The sequence below is a fragment of the Callionymus lyra genome, chromosome 1 (assembly GCF_982586985.1).
Source record: "Callionymus lyra chromosome 1, fCalLyr1.hap1.1, whole genome shotgun sequence".
Lineage (NCBI taxonomy): Eukaryota > Metazoa > Chordata > Actinopteri > Syngnathiformes > Callionymidae > Callionymus > Callionymus lyra.
Window position 1 is genome coordinate 36291716 of NC_141818.1, and position 16150 is coordinate 36307865.

At 38.9% G+C, this 16150-nt stretch overlaps 3 protein-coding genes across 4 annotated transcripts; 1 reads left to right on the forward strand and 2 right to left on the reverse strand.

Annotated features, from left to right (window-relative positions):
* Positions 1-299: 299 nt before the first annotated feature.
* tk1 (thymidine kinase 1, soluble) lies at positions 300-3761 on the forward strand. Its single transcript, XM_087805342.1, has 7 exons — positions 300-451; positions 606-637; positions 1338-1451; positions 2311-2404; positions 2482-2571; positions 2769-2888; positions 2979-3761. The coding sequence occupies exons 1-7, from the start codon at positions 386-388 to the stop codon at positions 3147-3149; spliced, it is 687 nt and encodes a 228-aa protein (XP_087661468.1). The 5' UTR covers positions 300-385; the 3' UTR covers positions 3150-3761.
* A 97-nt stretch (positions 3762-3858) lies between these two features.
* syngr2b (synaptogyrin 2b) lies at positions 3859-10477 on the reverse strand. Its single transcript, XM_087805328.1, has 4 exons — positions 10269-10477; positions 6713-6950; positions 6509-6645; positions 3859-5532 (listed from the first exon to the last, which is right to left on the reverse strand). The coding sequence occupies exons 1-4, from the start codon at positions 10353-10355 to the stop codon at positions 5272-5274; spliced, it is 723 nt and encodes a 240-aa protein (XP_087661454.1). The 5' UTR covers positions 10356-10477; the 3' UTR covers positions 3859-5271.
* Positions 10478-12040: 1563 nt separating this feature from the next.
* On the reverse strand, positions 12041-16014 carry LOC148089297 (Fc receptor-like protein 5). 2 transcript variants are annotated; one of them, XM_087783437.1, is made up of 13 exons: positions 15894-16014; positions 15799-15825; positions 15604-15730; positions 15358-15533; positions 14891-15065; positions 14711-14817; positions 14374-14643; positions 13089-13394; positions 12922-13023; positions 12665-12689; positions 12544-12586; positions 12418-12483; positions 12041-12351 (listed from the first exon to the last, which is right to left on the reverse strand). In XM_087783437.1, the coding sequence occupies exons 1-13, from the start codon at positions 15919-15921 to the stop codon at positions 12274-12276; spliced, it is 1530 nt and encodes a 509-aa protein (XP_087639563.1). In that variant the 5' UTR covers positions 15922-16014; the 3' UTR covers positions 12041-12273. The 2 variants fall into 2 exon arrangements, 1 of the variants encoding a protein (XP_087639563.1); XR_015710495.1 differs by having other exon boundaries at positions 12276-12351; positions 12922-13012.
* Between the last annotated feature and the right edge of the window lie 136 nt (positions 16015-16150).

A 16150-nucleotide genomic window follows, 5' to 3' on the forward strand; every position in this document is an offset into this window, starting at 1 on the left:
TTTTAAACTCGTTTATGTTTTACACGAGGACTCACAAAATAACTTAAATACAAAATAAAAAAATCTATTTAATTTTTTTTAAATATCCGTTCATAATTTATCACTCGGTTAACTTATTAAAAGTCCCTAAACTATAAGCTTAACCAGTATTTAATAGTCAAAACTGAACAACCATTTCACCAGTGAATGTTCGAGATATACAGTACAATCGAATTTTGGTCTTCACTGGCCCTCGTAAGGCCGCGGCTGTTTGGGTGACGTCACCGACTGGCGCCACCTAGTTCAATGTTTGCGCGCGAGTTTCAACTCTGCTGCCAATCTTTGTCCGTCTTTCCTCACGTTTTATTTCACTAGTTTAAACTTTAACCCCTTTTTTCTGATAAACATGGACTGTATCGACTTCCCCAAGACTTTCCCAAACTCTCCAAGGAAAGCAAGAGGACAAATCCAGGTTAGTGGAACTTTTGCTTTTAAATAAAAGAAGGATGTTTTTTTTGTGCTTTTTTATCGAACATAACAAAACGGAATACAATAAAAATGACAAATACGCTTAAAAATGACCATTGCAGGATTATTCAATAACGGTCACATTTGCATTTCAACAGGTTATCTTCGGACCTATGTTTTCAGGCAAAAGGTAAGATATTCAAATATAATGATTCCTATCCATGAATGCCAACATTTCCCTGTTATATTTCGTATTAAATTAGATTAAGTCGAGTTTTATTGAATAAACAAACCCGAAATTCTTCCTCCTCCCGCCAAACGTTGCATTGTTGATCCGTCAATGTGTTTCCTGTCCTAGTTAACTAAGTGAAGTTGGTTCAGTATTGACTCGATCTTTGCTCTCTAATACATTTTTATACGAGTTATTAAAAATAACAAATAATATTTTTTTTTATCAATGTTAGACTGACCGTGTACTACACCCTAGTTTTTGAAGGAAAAATATGTTAATCGTACATAAGCAGCAAAAATAGAGGGACCATCATCACTCGTTTTTTTAAATGTTCCTCTAAATTCTTTCATATTAATATTTACATGCAAACTTTCATAAACATTGTGTAATAACATCGTAATTACAGCTCTGATGGTCCCCAAGTTCATGTCACTTTTGGGGGACCTTCACGTCATATCATCCTAGTCAGTATTCAAGGTTGTTTACTTCACATTTTCTCTGTTATGACTCTTGTTCTGATAAACAAACGCTGTCGTATCCACATTTTAACATCATTATCCATACAGCTTTGTTGTAGCCCCTACTCAAGTCGGTCCTCTCTGGGATTTTATACATTTTATATATGTTTTTAATCATTATTATTTCATTTAAATTGCAGCACAGAGTTGATGAGAAGAGTCCGTCGTTTCCAAGTCGCTCAGTACCATTGCCTTGTCATCAAATATGCCAAAGATACTCGCTACACTGACCAGGGAATGGCTACTCATGACAAGTAAGTTTTTGTTTTTCTAATGACGGAGGGAAAAGTTTTTAGTGTACACACACCTCCACATAAAACCACAGCGGTTGACACAAAGTACGGTACAAGAAAATGAAATATAGTACATCAAATAAACGGTAGAAATACACAATAAAACAGCTGCATAGACTAAAGCCGAGTTAAAAGCCATGGATTGAAAATTAGTTTTTAGATACATTGGCCAGTAGGGTTTTTTGTTTGTTCGTGTGGCCCACGATTAAATGTAAACATGTATATTTTTTGTACTTGGCAATGGGTATAAAGTATTTTTCAGTTATCCTTATTATATAGTGTATTGATGTCAAATATTCTTAAGGACTGCATAAACGTTTAATGTTAACATTCACAGGTCATTCCCTTTGAAAGATGCAAAACTTCAAATATGTAGCAGTAAAATATAAATGTCTGGTCGTTGGAGATAAAACAAAACTAAGGTTACAACCACAAGCTCCTTTCAGTCACATAGTTGTTTATGGGGTTTGTTCATGTTACTTGGTCAAATGTGTATTTGTCGGATTAAAAATAGTGAGTTGTATTTGTGCAGTGTTTAAATATAGACTTTTCTTAAGGGGTTTATTACTATACAAATATTATTATCCTAATGCTTGGTTCAGTTTTTCTATTGATTATTTTTTGTGGTGTGTTATTCTGTATCTAATTCTATGTTGTGTTTACAACAATGGCGATAAAAGTAGCTTATTCTGATTCTAAATAGCAGTTCATTAAAGTTTGTCTAAATCAAGCAAGTATATGCTGACCTCTAGTGGTGTGAATGTGTTTATATAAATCATTTATATACATCAATATTTCTATCTGTCGATGATTCTCTCAGGAGCACAATGGAAGCCGTACCGGCCTGTTGTTTGGCTGAGGTGAGAAGTCGGGCTCTACAGGCTTGTGTTATTGGAATCGATGAAGGACAATTTGTAAGTGATTGTATCTCCACGACCTTCTGTTATTTTACAGTTTCAAAATCTTTTTTTAAAATACGGTTTCTCTGCAGTTTCCAGACACCGTGGAGTTTTGTGAGGAGATGGCCAATCTGGGGAAGATCGTCATCGTCGCAGCGTTAGATGGAACCTTCCAGAGAAAGGTAACGGCTGTTGCTTGCAGAGATCCTCACTCACAGCGACTCATTGTGTAGCCCGAGGACAACACCGTGACTCGCACCAGACAGAGTTCATTCAGACAACAGCCCATTCAACACACGGACACAAACGTCTCACTCTTGCCCCAATTATGCCATTAAACCGGCATTGTCTCCGTTTGTTTTTTTTTCGTTTCACACAGGCATTTGGAAACATTCTCAACCTGGTTCCTCTGGCGGAAAGTGTGGTGAAGCTGCACGCCGTGTGCATGCAGTGCTACAAAGAAGCCGCTTACACCAAGAGGATCGGTGCAGAGAAGGAGGTAAGAGATCGCCTGATTAAAATGATAAAAGAATATCTCTCCATTGTCACTAAGAAAAGTAAAAAAAAAAAAAAACTCTCCTGTCCACAGGTGGAGGTGATCGGGGGGGCTGACAAGTACCAGGCCGTGTGTCGACAATGTTACGGCGATCTGACGCCGAGCAAAGAGAACAGATTCAAAAAGGAAACTCCACCACAAAACGTCGGCAAGATTCTGGACACCGGCGTTCCCAGGAAGCTCTTCTCATCAATACAGATCTAAGGACTCAAATGAAACCATTTTCGTTGCGTTGATTGATGCCCTTAAAAGCATGAAGTCACACCGTTGACCCTTGACCTTTAGGTACAAGTCTCCCCATCTTCTTTGCAATCAGGCCAGTTGAGGTAAGAGTCCATGCACGCCAGGACCGCTCCATCTTACAGCTCTGATGGTCGCCAAGTTCATGTCACTTATGGGGGACCTTCACGTCATATCGCGGGACTAATAAGGGATTCTAAAAAAAAAAAAAGGTTGTTTACTTCATGTTTTCTCTGTTATGACTCTTGTTCTGATAAACAAACGCTGTCATATCGCAATTTTAACATTTTATATATGTTTTTAATCATTATTATTTCATTTAAATTGCAGCACAGAGTTGATGAGTCTGTCGTTTTCCAAGTCCAAGTTTCTTTGTGTAGTTTTTGTATATTATGTGATGCATGAATCGGAGAATGACCTTCATTTTTTCATTTTTATGAAATGTTTTAATCAAACTGGTGGATCAGGCAAACCCGGGATATTGTTTTTATGACGCCTGTACGAGACAAATGTGTACTTATGTCACTTGATTATTCTTGTCTTTGCTTTAATCAATTTAATATAAATCGAAAACCATTGGTGTGAAAGTTATTACAACATTATCTCAACAGGGGACTTTGTAGCAGTTCATTTAGCAACTAGCAATTTGCTTCGGAAACATGGGAAGGTGTAGATCAGGCCTAGAAAAAGGGCTTTCTGGGGCCACATGAGGCCCTTTGACTACTTATGTGGCCCTAATGAGGTGAAAAAAAATCATGTAGAGACTGATTTTTTTATTGTATACTGATTTGTAGTATTCCTTACTAGACTGAATATCTATGGGGCCATTAAAGATTGAAGTGAATACATAAAGTAATCTTTGGAAAATTTGATTATCGGATTTAGAGGGAAAAATAAACAAAAACGATTTTAGCATATTTAGATTTTTTTTAAATATACCTTGCTCTCTTTTTGTTGCCTCAAAACAGCCACTGTGTAAAATGTAACCCCTGAGGCAGGTGTGAATTAAATAAGTAAATAGTTTCTTCTAACCAACGTTAGCGGTACCAGGCGCCACATCAATAGCTTTTATCGTGGATTTACTCTTAAATATTTACACTCGAGTTAAAACGTGTTGATTTTTTCTCACATTAAACTTAGGAGCTCTGTATTGACAGACATCAACGGCCACTGAAGAGGCATCTACGCAACACGAAACCCCCACATGCCGACCATGACTGATATAACCTCAGTTTAGACTCGGAAAAATACATCCACGCTATATTAAACCTGCTGCATTAACCCTCTGCACACTGTGGAAGGGTCTTTTAAAAGCAAGAAGATCATTTTGCCAGTACAAAGAGACATTTTATTCTCTTTAAAAAAAAAAAAGCACCTCTGAAACATGATTAAATAAAATGGAGCGTAGAGTATTGGATAGTCAGTTGCTTGTGGTTAAGGAAGAAACGAATGATTCACGTGGCACTAAGTTCTTGGCGGATTAAGGTGTGCAACCTCAACATCCCAGCATGTGACCATATTCCTAACGGAAAGTTGGTGATACAAGGAGAAAAGGTTGGTTCCGCTCACGAGCCGACGAGGGCGTTTGTTAATAAGTCACGCTCGCCAGTTAAACCTGTTCACGGTTATCGCCTACACACCCTCCTCTCTATCTGAGCCCAGGTTGAAAGTGCAAATCTGTTAGAGCAAACTCAAAAAATCCAGTGTTGCAGACACGGCCAAACGAAAACAGCGACATTCGTTTTTTTTAGTGTTGACATACTTAAAATAAATAGAAAAAAAGAAATTTCTGATGAATTCTACACACATTTCTGGGATTGTGACGCGTTGATTGATGCCCTTAAAAGCATGAAGTCACACCGTTGACCCTTGACCTTTAGGTATAAGTCTCCCCATCTTCTTTGCAATCAGGCCAGTTGAGGTAAAGAGTCCATGCACGCCAGGACCGCCCCGTCTCCAGTGCGGATCACGCCCTGCGACCCGCCAGAGAGCTGACCCTGGTTCGATTTCAGTTCACTCCGATGGAACTCGTGCGATTGCAATCGGAGCCTCCGGACTCTCCGGGGCGACAGGACGGCCTTTTGTGTCAGTAGGTGGGCGGCTGGTAGCTCATGTCCGGCTGAGGCTGGATGTTGGGGGTGAAGGGCGGCTGCTGCTTCAGGTCGGAGATGGTGCTGGGGTAGGTGGAGTAGGTGGTGGGGGTGTAGGTGGTGGGGTTGTAGGAGGTGGGCGCGTAGGTCGGAGGGTAGGGGGTGTGCGTGTCCGCGGGGGCCTCGCTGTACGTGGGGAGGGTGGCGTCGTCTCCGCCCCGATGGAAGCGACCCAGAGCAAAGTAGGTGAGCATGCCCTGCAGGAATAATTGGGATTATATTATATTTACTATTATATTATACTGTATATAAATTATAATACAACACGTGATGTTAAATTATCTTGTGAAATCCTTACTGCAGCAAACTAGATTATTTTAAATCATAAAAATGACAATTTTGTATTGTTATTGTACAAATAATTCTTAACACTTGTGTTATCTCAGGGTCAAGGCCACTGGCCTGAAAACAAATGTTTGTGGTATCCCTTGTGTCGTCTCTTTTTGTTTATATTGCTATTATTTTGATTTAGACAGTGATAACCATCTTTATTCACAATAAATTAGAAATATTAATCAGGAATATTTGGATCAATATCATAAATGCCCTTATTTATCACAAATATGTTGATACATTTCGTTTAACGATTATTAGTCACGATTATTTTTGATCAAAATTGGATCAATATTGTAATCACGATTTCTAACTGCATTATTTTTTATCAATACTTCAATCACAATTATTTTTGATCAATACTTCAATCACAATTATTTTTGATCAATATTGTCATCATCAATATTTCAGATCAATATTATAATCAGGATTCTTTCGAATTTATTATAATATATTTTATATTATATTTAAATAAATCAGAGTTTTTATCAATATGGAAATCACAATTATTTTTGATAAATATTGTTGTCATAAATATTTGGATCAATATTGTAATCACTATTATTTCAATCAATATGTTAATCAGGATTTTTTTTTTTTACTATCAATATTGTAATGAAAACATTTCTTATCAATACCGTTATCACAATTATTTTGATCAATACTGTCACAATTCTATTGATAAATATTGTAATCACGGTTATATTTATCAATATTTTAACAAAGAACATTTAGATCAATATATGTGATCACGATTAGGAATCACGTTCGTTTCAAAGAATATTTGAATCATGATTCTCAACAGCAACCATAAGATCATCTGCACAGTGAAGAACGTACCCAGGTGGCGATGGAGAAGAAGGAGAAGGCTATGGTGGCTCGTGCAGCGTCTTGAGGGATCATGAACACGTCCTCGGTGAAGCTCCACTGGTTGGCCAGCAGACAGAAGCAGACGAACCACAGGAAGGTCCAGACGCCTGCACCACGGTTAGCTCCGTTAGCACGGGTGTCGCTAACACCATCGTTCATTCTGGGTCAACTTACCCGAAAACCCCAAATCCACCATCACGGCGATCTTCCTCTGCTCGGCGCTGCTGGAGAACGGCAGGTAGACGTCCAGCACCAGGAAGACGGCGCAGGCCAGGAAGGCGATCACGCCGATGCCGACGGCGTAGCTACACGCGGAGTCGTTCTGGTTGAAGATGCACTTGGTTTCTGGGCTGTGGATGGAGTTGACGTAGCCCTCCGTGGTGATGCAGGCGAAGACCACCATGGCCAGGAGCTGCCGAGAGAGAGAGAGAGAGAAGACGTCAGACCCGTCGAAAACGGACTTTCCATGCAGCTCACTTGAAACCGGTTTAGACCGGAGTCTTAAAGGTCAACTAATGTCAAACTCTCATGACTCACATGTTTCAAATGTTAAAGTCTTCCTCGCCAAGATGAAGTAAGTCCCTCATCATGACCTTTTTTTGAACTTATTACTTTATAAAGTTCTCCCCCATCTCAGCGAACGAGAGGTTACAAGAGCGAAGTCCATTATGATGTAATAATGGCTTCACTCGTCCTCCTCCTGCGGCCGGCTGTAATCACGCCCCGCTTTGTTTATGCAACGAGTCCCCTGGAGGCGAAGACTTCCGGGATTGCTAATGCATGGTGACAAACCTTGTTGTTTGACCAATCACAGCAGAGTGGTCGTGGTTATCGTAAACACGATTTTAGCTTGAGGAAAAAACAAAGAGTTTTGAGTTTGGCTTAAGTTTATTTTCCCTAATGTAATTAGTTGATCTTTAAAGACCCGCCTCAAATAATCCACTATTTTAACGTTAACTTTTATTCCTTACAATGGAAAAAAACTTCAAAGTTGTGTCAAAAATATCCATTTTTCTTTTGAAGAAGAGTCGATTTATTTTCCCGTCAGTACTATTTTGTCAGTACCTGCTAGTACTGATCACGTGTCTTGTGTTGACGTGTGTTTTTCTCGACTGTTTAATGTTCTTATTTGATCTGAAGATCATGTTCTCTCTTTGCTTTTGCTCCTGCATGAGCACCTTCTCTAGATCCTCACTGGTTCTTCATCGACACACTTAATTAAACGCAGTATTTTGGAAAAATAAGGTCTTTAGCTTTATATTAAAAATATACTTTAATATAACTGTACTTGAGTGTTAATATTTTGCAGCAAGTCAACCAAAACCTTTATGGCAAAAAGTGAAATCAAGATAAAATACCTTAAAAAAACAATTAAGCGAAGTTAGTCATAAATAAGAAAATATCTGATGATAATATAAAATATAAGAATAGTTTGTCAAATAGTTTTTTCAAGGCTGAATTATTTGTGTTTGATTTTCCCCTAAAAATGTCAAGTGAGGAGCTTGAAAGGTCAATTTTTACACCAATATCTGAAATAAATTTCACATTTAGAATTTGTTTTTAAACGATTTAGAAGAATCAACACTTTTCATTCTTTTCTTCAAGGAGGGCAGTTGGTTCTCTAATCTCTCCGAGCAGATAAGTTCTTATCTGGGTGTTCGTCCACTCAAAGTACAGACAAAGTTCAAGATTCTCTCCGTCATCGCAGACAGTGATTGAATCGATGCCACTCCTGTGATAGAAGGATTTACTGCTTTCATTCATTGAGGTTCACACTCACTTTTAAACAGTTAACACCATGTTTATCCAGCTTGAACTAACGACGACAACTATGAGAACGACAGTAGTTTGACGCTCATATTTCAAAATAAAACATGCTTTGCTGTTGCTAAAAAAAAGTTTTAAAAACATGATCAATAAATATGAAAATTGAAGCAAGCGGTCGCCGGGATTTCACCCTTCACTCCGGCTCTCAGGCGACCAATCGCAACAGAGTGGGCGTGTTTTAAGGAACAATGTTGTTCCGTTGAATGCAGATTTTCAGCATAAACAGTCTTGTTGTTTCCCCATACGTAGCCCCCTCCTCTCGACAGTCTGCTCCGGTTACCCGCCTGACCATGTGACCCAGTTCTGAGTGCAGCTGCCAACCATGTGACTGCAGAGATGCCACAGCTTCACTAACAAGACTCCTAATGAGATCCGGGAGGAGGATAGAGAGGGCGACTGTTGCAGTGGAGGGGTGGGGGGTGGGGGGTGGAGCGGAGAGGAGGGGTCGGAGGTCGGACACAGGACCACCACAAACTGAGGACGATAGATTTGACCATAAATGTAATATAACGCGACAAAAATGTTGATAAACTTACATGATCTTAACATATTTCTGGGATTGATTGAGGACACCTTGATTGAGGATTTAAAAGCATTGTTGACCTTTGACCTATAAGTTCGAGTCTACCCATGTCTCCTTTGCATAAAGATATTGTTTTGAAAAAAAGATAAAATACAAAAAAACATGTTTAACGGTGTAATATTTCCTTTGACATGTAATGTATGACAGTTAATTTAGAAAAGGTACTATTGTCAGAACTTAAATACGCGTTTCTTTTTCTACTTTTTAAATTTTAAGTTACAAGAAATAAAAATAACTGAAAAAGTTATTTAAAAAAAATGAATTAGTCTCTCATTTCACTATCTAAGGGGCCACTTGAATACAGATACTTTTGTGAGGGGCCTTCAAGCGAAAGGGCAAAAAAAGAAGACAAAAAATCTTCTAAATATTGAATATTATTGTCAAATATTGCACTCTTTATGAAATAGAACTTATTAAAGATCTATGGACAGAAGAAGAGTCTTTACCTTTGTCTGTTTATTTTTATGACCAAGAAATTCCAGCCAAAAAAAAAGAAAAAACATAAAAATCTCTTCAATTTCTTTTAGAATTCAATCAGCAGCCAACAATAAAATCTAAAGTAAAAGACAAGCCGTCATATTAAAACACTGACCTTTTCAAACATCCCTCCAGCCTCACATGGGCCGCAAACTTGTACACAAAATCAATCACTCAAAAAACCCTCAAAAAAGGTAAAAACCACTGCAAATACTTGCAATAATACCCGGTGCTTATGTCATATTAAAAAAAGAGTAAAGATGAACGACAGAGCGAGAGACTTTCAGCTGAGGTGTCACTTTACACCAGTTTACACTTTACACACGTTATCTACCATCTACACTCTCAGGAATGTTGTTGTATTTTGAACACTGCTCTTGTTGTACTTCACTTCCAGTACTGCAGTACCAGAAATACACCATTGTTTTTAAACGTCATTTGAAAATCACCACACACACAAACACACACACACACACAAACACACACACACCCTATTATGAAACTAGTTCTTCCAGAACCCTCATCGAAATGGGAGACTTTTTTAACGTGTGACTTCAAGGTCACCTGATCTTTTTTTTGCTGGTCCACACGCTCGAGCCACGCGAGGACAGGTTCTCTCTGCCACAGCGACAGGTGGATCACGAACACGAGCAAACATTTGTTCACGCGCACACACCACGGATCGGTTGCAGATGAAGAAGAAGAAGATGTGGCTTGAACTTTTTTTTAAAAAGTGTTTGGTTGTCACAGCAGCAGCTGCTGCTGCAACATGACGCCCGCCGGGTGTTGATAATAAGTGAGATATTCTCGAGAACTTTTTTAAAGTCTCCGGGCGTCACTCACCCAACTGATCACACGCACGATGGTCAGCGGCTGCCGGAGGAACTTCTGCAGGTTGAAGCCCGCGAGGGCGCCGCTCGTCTCCTCCATATTCTCCTCCAAAAAATCTCCTAGACTTTCTCCTCTCGAGAGACGGTTTCTCCTCCTGCGGTCGTGAGAGCGCTCCCTGCTGCTCGATCAGATGCGCACAAGAGCCATCTGCGTCACGTGGGCGTTACTGGGCGTGGTCTACGGAGTGGGCGGAGCTTGTCGATTACGTTCACAAAATCCGATCCTACACACACGAGGGTTATTCCTCTAGAAATAATGGAATAATAATGGAGAACTAAAAGTCACTTTCGTGTCATAAAGACACGGATGGTCTCTTTGATGTGTAACATAGATGGTCACGGTTTTAAACCTTTAATGTTTAAATTAAACATCATTTTAAAGTTTGCTACAGTGTTACAGTGACCGATCTTATTTTATTCCATTTTTATTCATTCAATATATTATTTATTAACTTATTTTGAATACTATTTTATAATTCCTTTGATTATAAAGATTATAATTCTGATTTGCAAAGTCTCCTCCAGTGTTAAAGTGGCCGATCTTATTTTATTCCATTTTTATTCATTAAATATATTATTTATTAACTTATTTTGAATACTGTTTTATAATTTGATTATAAATATTCGAATTCTGATTTACAAAGTGTCCTCCAGTGTTACCATTTTGGCTACACCTATTATATTTAATTTCCTTTTTTTTTTTTAAATTAATCAATATATTTGACATTCTACTTATACATTTTTTTTAAATACTATTTTTAAGTTTGAATTTTATGGTACAGCACTCTTGAAGCCATTTGATAATGAAGATTTTAATTCTGATTTACAAAGTGTCCTCCAGTGTTACTATTTAGGATACTCCTATTATATTTAATTTCCTTTATTTTTTAAATTAATCAATACAGTTCACATTCTACTTATAATTTTCTTTTTAAATACTCTTTTTACGTTTGAATTTTATGGTACAGCACTCTTGAAACCCTTTGATAATGAAGATTTTAATTCTGATTTCCAAAGTGTCCTCCAGTGTTACTATTTAGGATACTCCTTTTTACAGTAGTATGAAAAGGTTTGGGCACCCTTGTACATTTTCATGATTTTCCTTTATAAATCATTGGTTGTTTGGATAAAAAAGAATCCAGTTAAATATTTCTTATAGGAGACAAACACAGTGATATTTGAGAAGTGAAATAAAGTTTATATGATTTACAGAAAGTGTGCAAGAATTATTTAAACAAAATTAGGCATTTCAATGTTCGAAATATATTCAATATATATATTCAATATATACCACTGTATATTTAATTTCCTTTAAAAAAAAAAAATCAATACATTTGACATTCTACTTATAAACTTTTTTTTAAATACTATTTTTATGTTTGACTTTTATGGTACAGCACTCTTGAAGCCCTTTGATAAGGAAGTTTTTAATTCTGATTTCCAAAGTTTCCTCCAGTGTAGCTATTTAGTATACTCTTATTATATTTATTTTCCTTTTTTATTAATTCATTAATTTTATGTCATTCATAAACTTATTTTGAATTTGAAAATTCTAATCCAAATAAAAGTAAATCATCTTTTGAAATCGGTGGACTTAACGTATACCAGTCTTAACTCAGCCATCTTTTTCTGAGTGACAGTTTGGAATGGGTTGAGACAAACTATATTGTTCCTCTGGTGTCCGTCAAGTAAAATGAGCTCAGATCAACTCCGACAACATTAAAGGAACATGAGAAAAAAATATTTAATAGTCATTTTTACATGTAAAACATCATTAAAATAGGTTCTTTTAGAGTAAAAATAGATACAACAGTGAAAGTTAATAGAGATTAACATGTATTTACAAAACTGGTTTTATCTTCATTTTTAAACCAGAGAGTTTGCTTTACTCTTGCGACCTTTTTCATGATAACAGACACAATTTAAAATGAGTGAGTGAGAGTTAGTGAACTTCCTGATCAAGTTTCAAGAGACGCTGTTGAAGGCCAATCATCATCATCATCATCATCATCATCATTATCATTATCATCATCATCCTGTGGAGAAAAGTCATAATCAAGTTATCTTTTGTCTTTTTAAAAAAATGACATAAGCGGTATCACCTCGTCGAATCCATCGGCTCTGGCTGCTGCTACGACATCTGCATCCTCGCAGTACTGCGGCACGTCCTGCCTCACAACATTTAGATCTCAGATGAATGATGGAGCATAAAAACGGGAAAGACTTACAAGCTCCTCTTCAAACGCTGTCATCTCAAACTCTGGGCTCCACCTGGTCAAATGTAAAAATCCTCGTGTAAATTGTGTAAACATGTTATTTTAAAAGTTGAACCTGTTCTTTTTTACTCACTTGTCCTTGATTTTTTGCTTTCGTCCTAAAAACAAAATAAAAAATAATTATCTTATGTTAACTCATCTCAGGGTCAAGGTGACCCGAAGGCCTGAACAAATGTGTTTGTGGTATCCCTTGTGTTGTCTCTAGGGTCAAGGTAAACAACGTCCGCCTCTGCATATGTATTTATGGAGGTCGTTTTGGGTCCTTGACCCTAACATAACACAAGGGTCAAGGACGGTTTCTAAAACTCTGAGCAAAGTTTTTGTACTTACTGAACAGGACTCCAACTGTACAGCACATTAACAGCATCAGAACAACTAGGGTGAATGACCCGAACACCACTGCCACCACTGATACAGGAAGCTGATTCAGAACTTGAAGAAATCAAAGTTAAGCTACATTGAAACCCACATAAAAAAAGGAAGTTCCTGTCTACAACCTTCTTTGTTGATATGAATCTTCCTGCTTCTGATGGACGTGCTGTTGTAAAAGCTGTCCGACACTTCGCAGTGGTACACTCCGTAGCTTCTTCTGCCGACCGACAGCAGCAGAACCGAGCGTCCCGGAGGCTGGTGGACCACGTGGTGAAAGCTCCCCCTCGTCTGCAGCCGGGTGTTGTTGAGGAACCACTGATAACGTAGCTCAGAGCCCTTCGCTGCCTCGCAGTAGAACCTGAGACCGACAACAGCGTAGTTCTCGCCTGTGTCGGTGTCGTAATGGATCCTCACCGGCCCCCCGGCGGCAACTGGAGGAACCATCGGGACAGGGAGGAAGGTTTCAATTTTAAGAGACGCTGATGTTGACTTCGAGAGTATTCGAGTAGGCTACTAAAACATTAGGACAGGGATGCTTAGCTTAACCACACAAGGGGACACAATCTTTGAGCTTTATCAGGGAAACAAAGTTATAACTGACCAGACTGTCCTAAAAATGGAGTATTCAATTCCAATCAAATGGGTTTCCATCAACTCAGTGTAACCAAGTCAACATATCACATATCAAGTAGAAGAACTCACATTTCTCCGATCCTTAAAACTCTTCACTGGCTTCCAGTTTATTTCAGGATCAACTTTAAAATTCTGGTTCTTACTTTCAGAGCTATTCATGGTCAGGCTCCTCCTTACATCAGTGATCTGATCCAGCCTTACACCCCAGCTCGGGCTCTGAGGTCTGTGGATCAGAATCTACTTATGGTTCCTAAACACGGTTCAGGACCAGAGGAGAGAAATCTTTTCAGGCTGTTGCTCCTAAGCTTTGGAACGATCTTCCTCTGTGTTTGATGATCTACTGACTCCTTCAAGAAACATCTTAAGACGTTTCTATTTGTTCAGGCTTTTCCTTGATTTTCTGGAACTCCTGTTGTGTTCTCAGTTTTATCTTGACCTTTAAAGTATATACTTTATTGAATATTGTTTTGATTGTTTAAGCGCGTTGTGACCCTGGTCTGGAAAAGCGCTATATAAACAAAATGACTTGGTTGGTCTCCAGGGCATGACCTTGACACATGTTCCTTTTGACACGATAAATTACTGCATCTATTTATTTTTAAACATGACGTGTGGTATTAATGGCGTCATTTGAAAACTGGAATACATGGAAATCGGGTATTTTGGTAGGAACTTCAAGGAGAGGGTGATTTATTTTCATTATCTTGATATAAAAGGGTTGATTGTTTAATCCTTTTTAAATACTGTATATTTTAAACACATACAGCTTGTACATACCAACTTCTAAAGGTAGTTCTTGACTCGAGACGACGTGAGCTCCATTGTCAGCCTGACACCGGAACCATCCGAGGTGTTTGTCCAGCACCAGAGGGATTATGAAGGCAGCTTTCACGTCGTCAGTCGTCTTGACGGAAATCATCTCCGAGTCTTTGAAGAGCCTGAAGGTGATGGGCGGTGTTCCTGTGGAGGCCCGGCACTGGGCCATAGCGCCGTAGTTCGACGCCTCCTTTATCAGAGTGAAGGTGATTTCTACATTCGAGACCAACTCTGAAACAAACCGATGGAATTTGATATTCTTAGAGAGAAAAAAGCCACTTGTGCGATAACAACGAACCCTTGACTGTGATTATGACCCCGGAGCTGTTTGAGGTGAAGACCTGGGTCGAGTTGAAATGGTTTGAAGCAACACAAGCGTACACGCCGCTGTTTTCTCTTCTGGTTCTGAAGACATTGGTCCATCATTATGTCTGAAGTATTGAGTAGTCAAGTCAAAACCAAAACAGATACCACTGACCTGTTGATCTCAAGATATTCTGTGCGGTCCAGAGGGGAAGATGGTCGACCGTTGAACAGCCACTCATAGGAGACGTAACTTCCGGCCATTATTGAACAATAAAGTCTTAATGGCTGTCCTTCTAGAAACTCTGCTGGACCCGAAAGGACGTGAACCTCTGCGCTTTTCACTGGTTCTACAGGGGAGAGACACAGCCAAGATGAGGTCCAAAACTTTTCCTTGTATCAGTACTAAGAGGGAATTCAGCGAGAGTTCCAGCTTTTCCATGTGGGGCTAATAGTTTTCACTGGATTTTGAATGAAAAGTCGGACCCTCGGACTGAGGGTCAGTCACTAGAGGGTCCTGATATACAAAGAAGCAGATTAGGAAGCCTTCATTTAAGACTCAAAGTTTCTCAAAAACGTAGCATTTGTTTCTTTTACCTTACTTTTCTTGTGGCTCTTCAAAATAAAAATGCATCCACTCACCAATAACTCGAAGCCGATGTGCGTCGCTGACGTTTGGCTGAATGGCAGAATTGTTCTGAGCTTTAGCCTGACACTCTAATCGTCCATCGTGATGTCTCTTGATGACCTTCGGGATCTCGGCCACCTCCCCATCGAGTGAACTGAACTCCCCCAGCAACTTGGTGCGATCCCCGACTCTGCAGAAGAACCTCCGGTTATCTACCATCTCGAAGATTTACCCCAATTTAAAAGATGAAACATACTGACTTAAACAACTGCAACAGAATGGATTCGTTTTTCGGGTAAACCAGGAGTTCACAGCGGAAAAAGACTACTGTGTTCAACAGAGCCTCAGAAGGTCCGGACAGAAGAGGTCGTCCAACAAATGACTGATCTGTATTAGAAAGGAAATCTAATTAAGAATCTTTAGATTTTTTTTTTAAAGAATCCAAACTAACTTACAGCTTTCCTTGATAGAGAAGCACAGTCCTTCGAGAGAAAAACGGTTTATATAACCTGTTATACATTTATGTTCATAAAAGTGATGCTCAACCTACCCAGCATGAAGACAAAATTAATCCACATTTTTCTTATTTTAGCTCAAGCTGCACTTCGTGGCTCGAGAATGTTCCGTCGGTTAGAAACCAAACACGTATGTTTGCACCTACACACACACGCTCAACACACACACACACACACACACAGTTCAGGACATCTGCAGTTAACTGATAAAAAGAAGCTACACCCCTTCTGAAATGTTGCAGAGATGTTCGGTTGAATACATATCCATCATGGCGGGTGTACCGGGAGTAGT

Coding starts and splice junctions, on each gene's coding strand:
- syngr2b (XM_087805328.1), bottom strand. CDS start 10,355: ATGGAGGAGACGAGCGGCGCCCTCGCGGGCTTCAACCTGCAGAAGTTC. Junction 6,951..10,268: donor TCGTGCGTGTGATCAGTTGG/GTGAGTGACGCC, acceptor CTCTCTCGGCAG/CTCCTGGCCATGGTGGTCTT. Junction 5,533..6,508: donor TCTTCTCCATCGCCACCTGG/GTACGTTCTTCA, acceptor TTATTCCTGCAG/GGCATGCTCACCTACTTTGC.
- LOC148089297 (XM_087783437.1), bottom strand. CDS start 15,921: ATGTGGATTAATTTTGTCTTCATGCTGG. Junction 15,826..15,893: donor TAATTTTGTCTTCATGCTGG/GTAGGTTGAGCA, acceptor TTTCTCTCGAAG/GACTGTGCTTCTCTATCAAG. Junction 13,024..13,088: donor GATTCATATCAACAAAGAAG/GTTGTAGACAGG, acceptor GATTTCTTCAAG/TTCTGAATCAGCTTCCTGTA.
- tk1 (XM_087805342.1), top strand. CDS start 386: ATGGACTGTATCGACTTCCCCAAGACTTTCCCAAACTCTCCAAGGAAA. Junction 638..1,337: donor CCTATGTTTTCAGGCAAAAG/GTAAGATATTCA, acceptor TTTAAATTGCAG/CACAGAGTTGATGAGAAGAG. Junction 1,452..2,310: donor GGAATGGCTACTCATGACAA/GTAAGTTTTTGT, acceptor TGATTCTCTCAG/GAGCACAATGGAAGCCGTAC.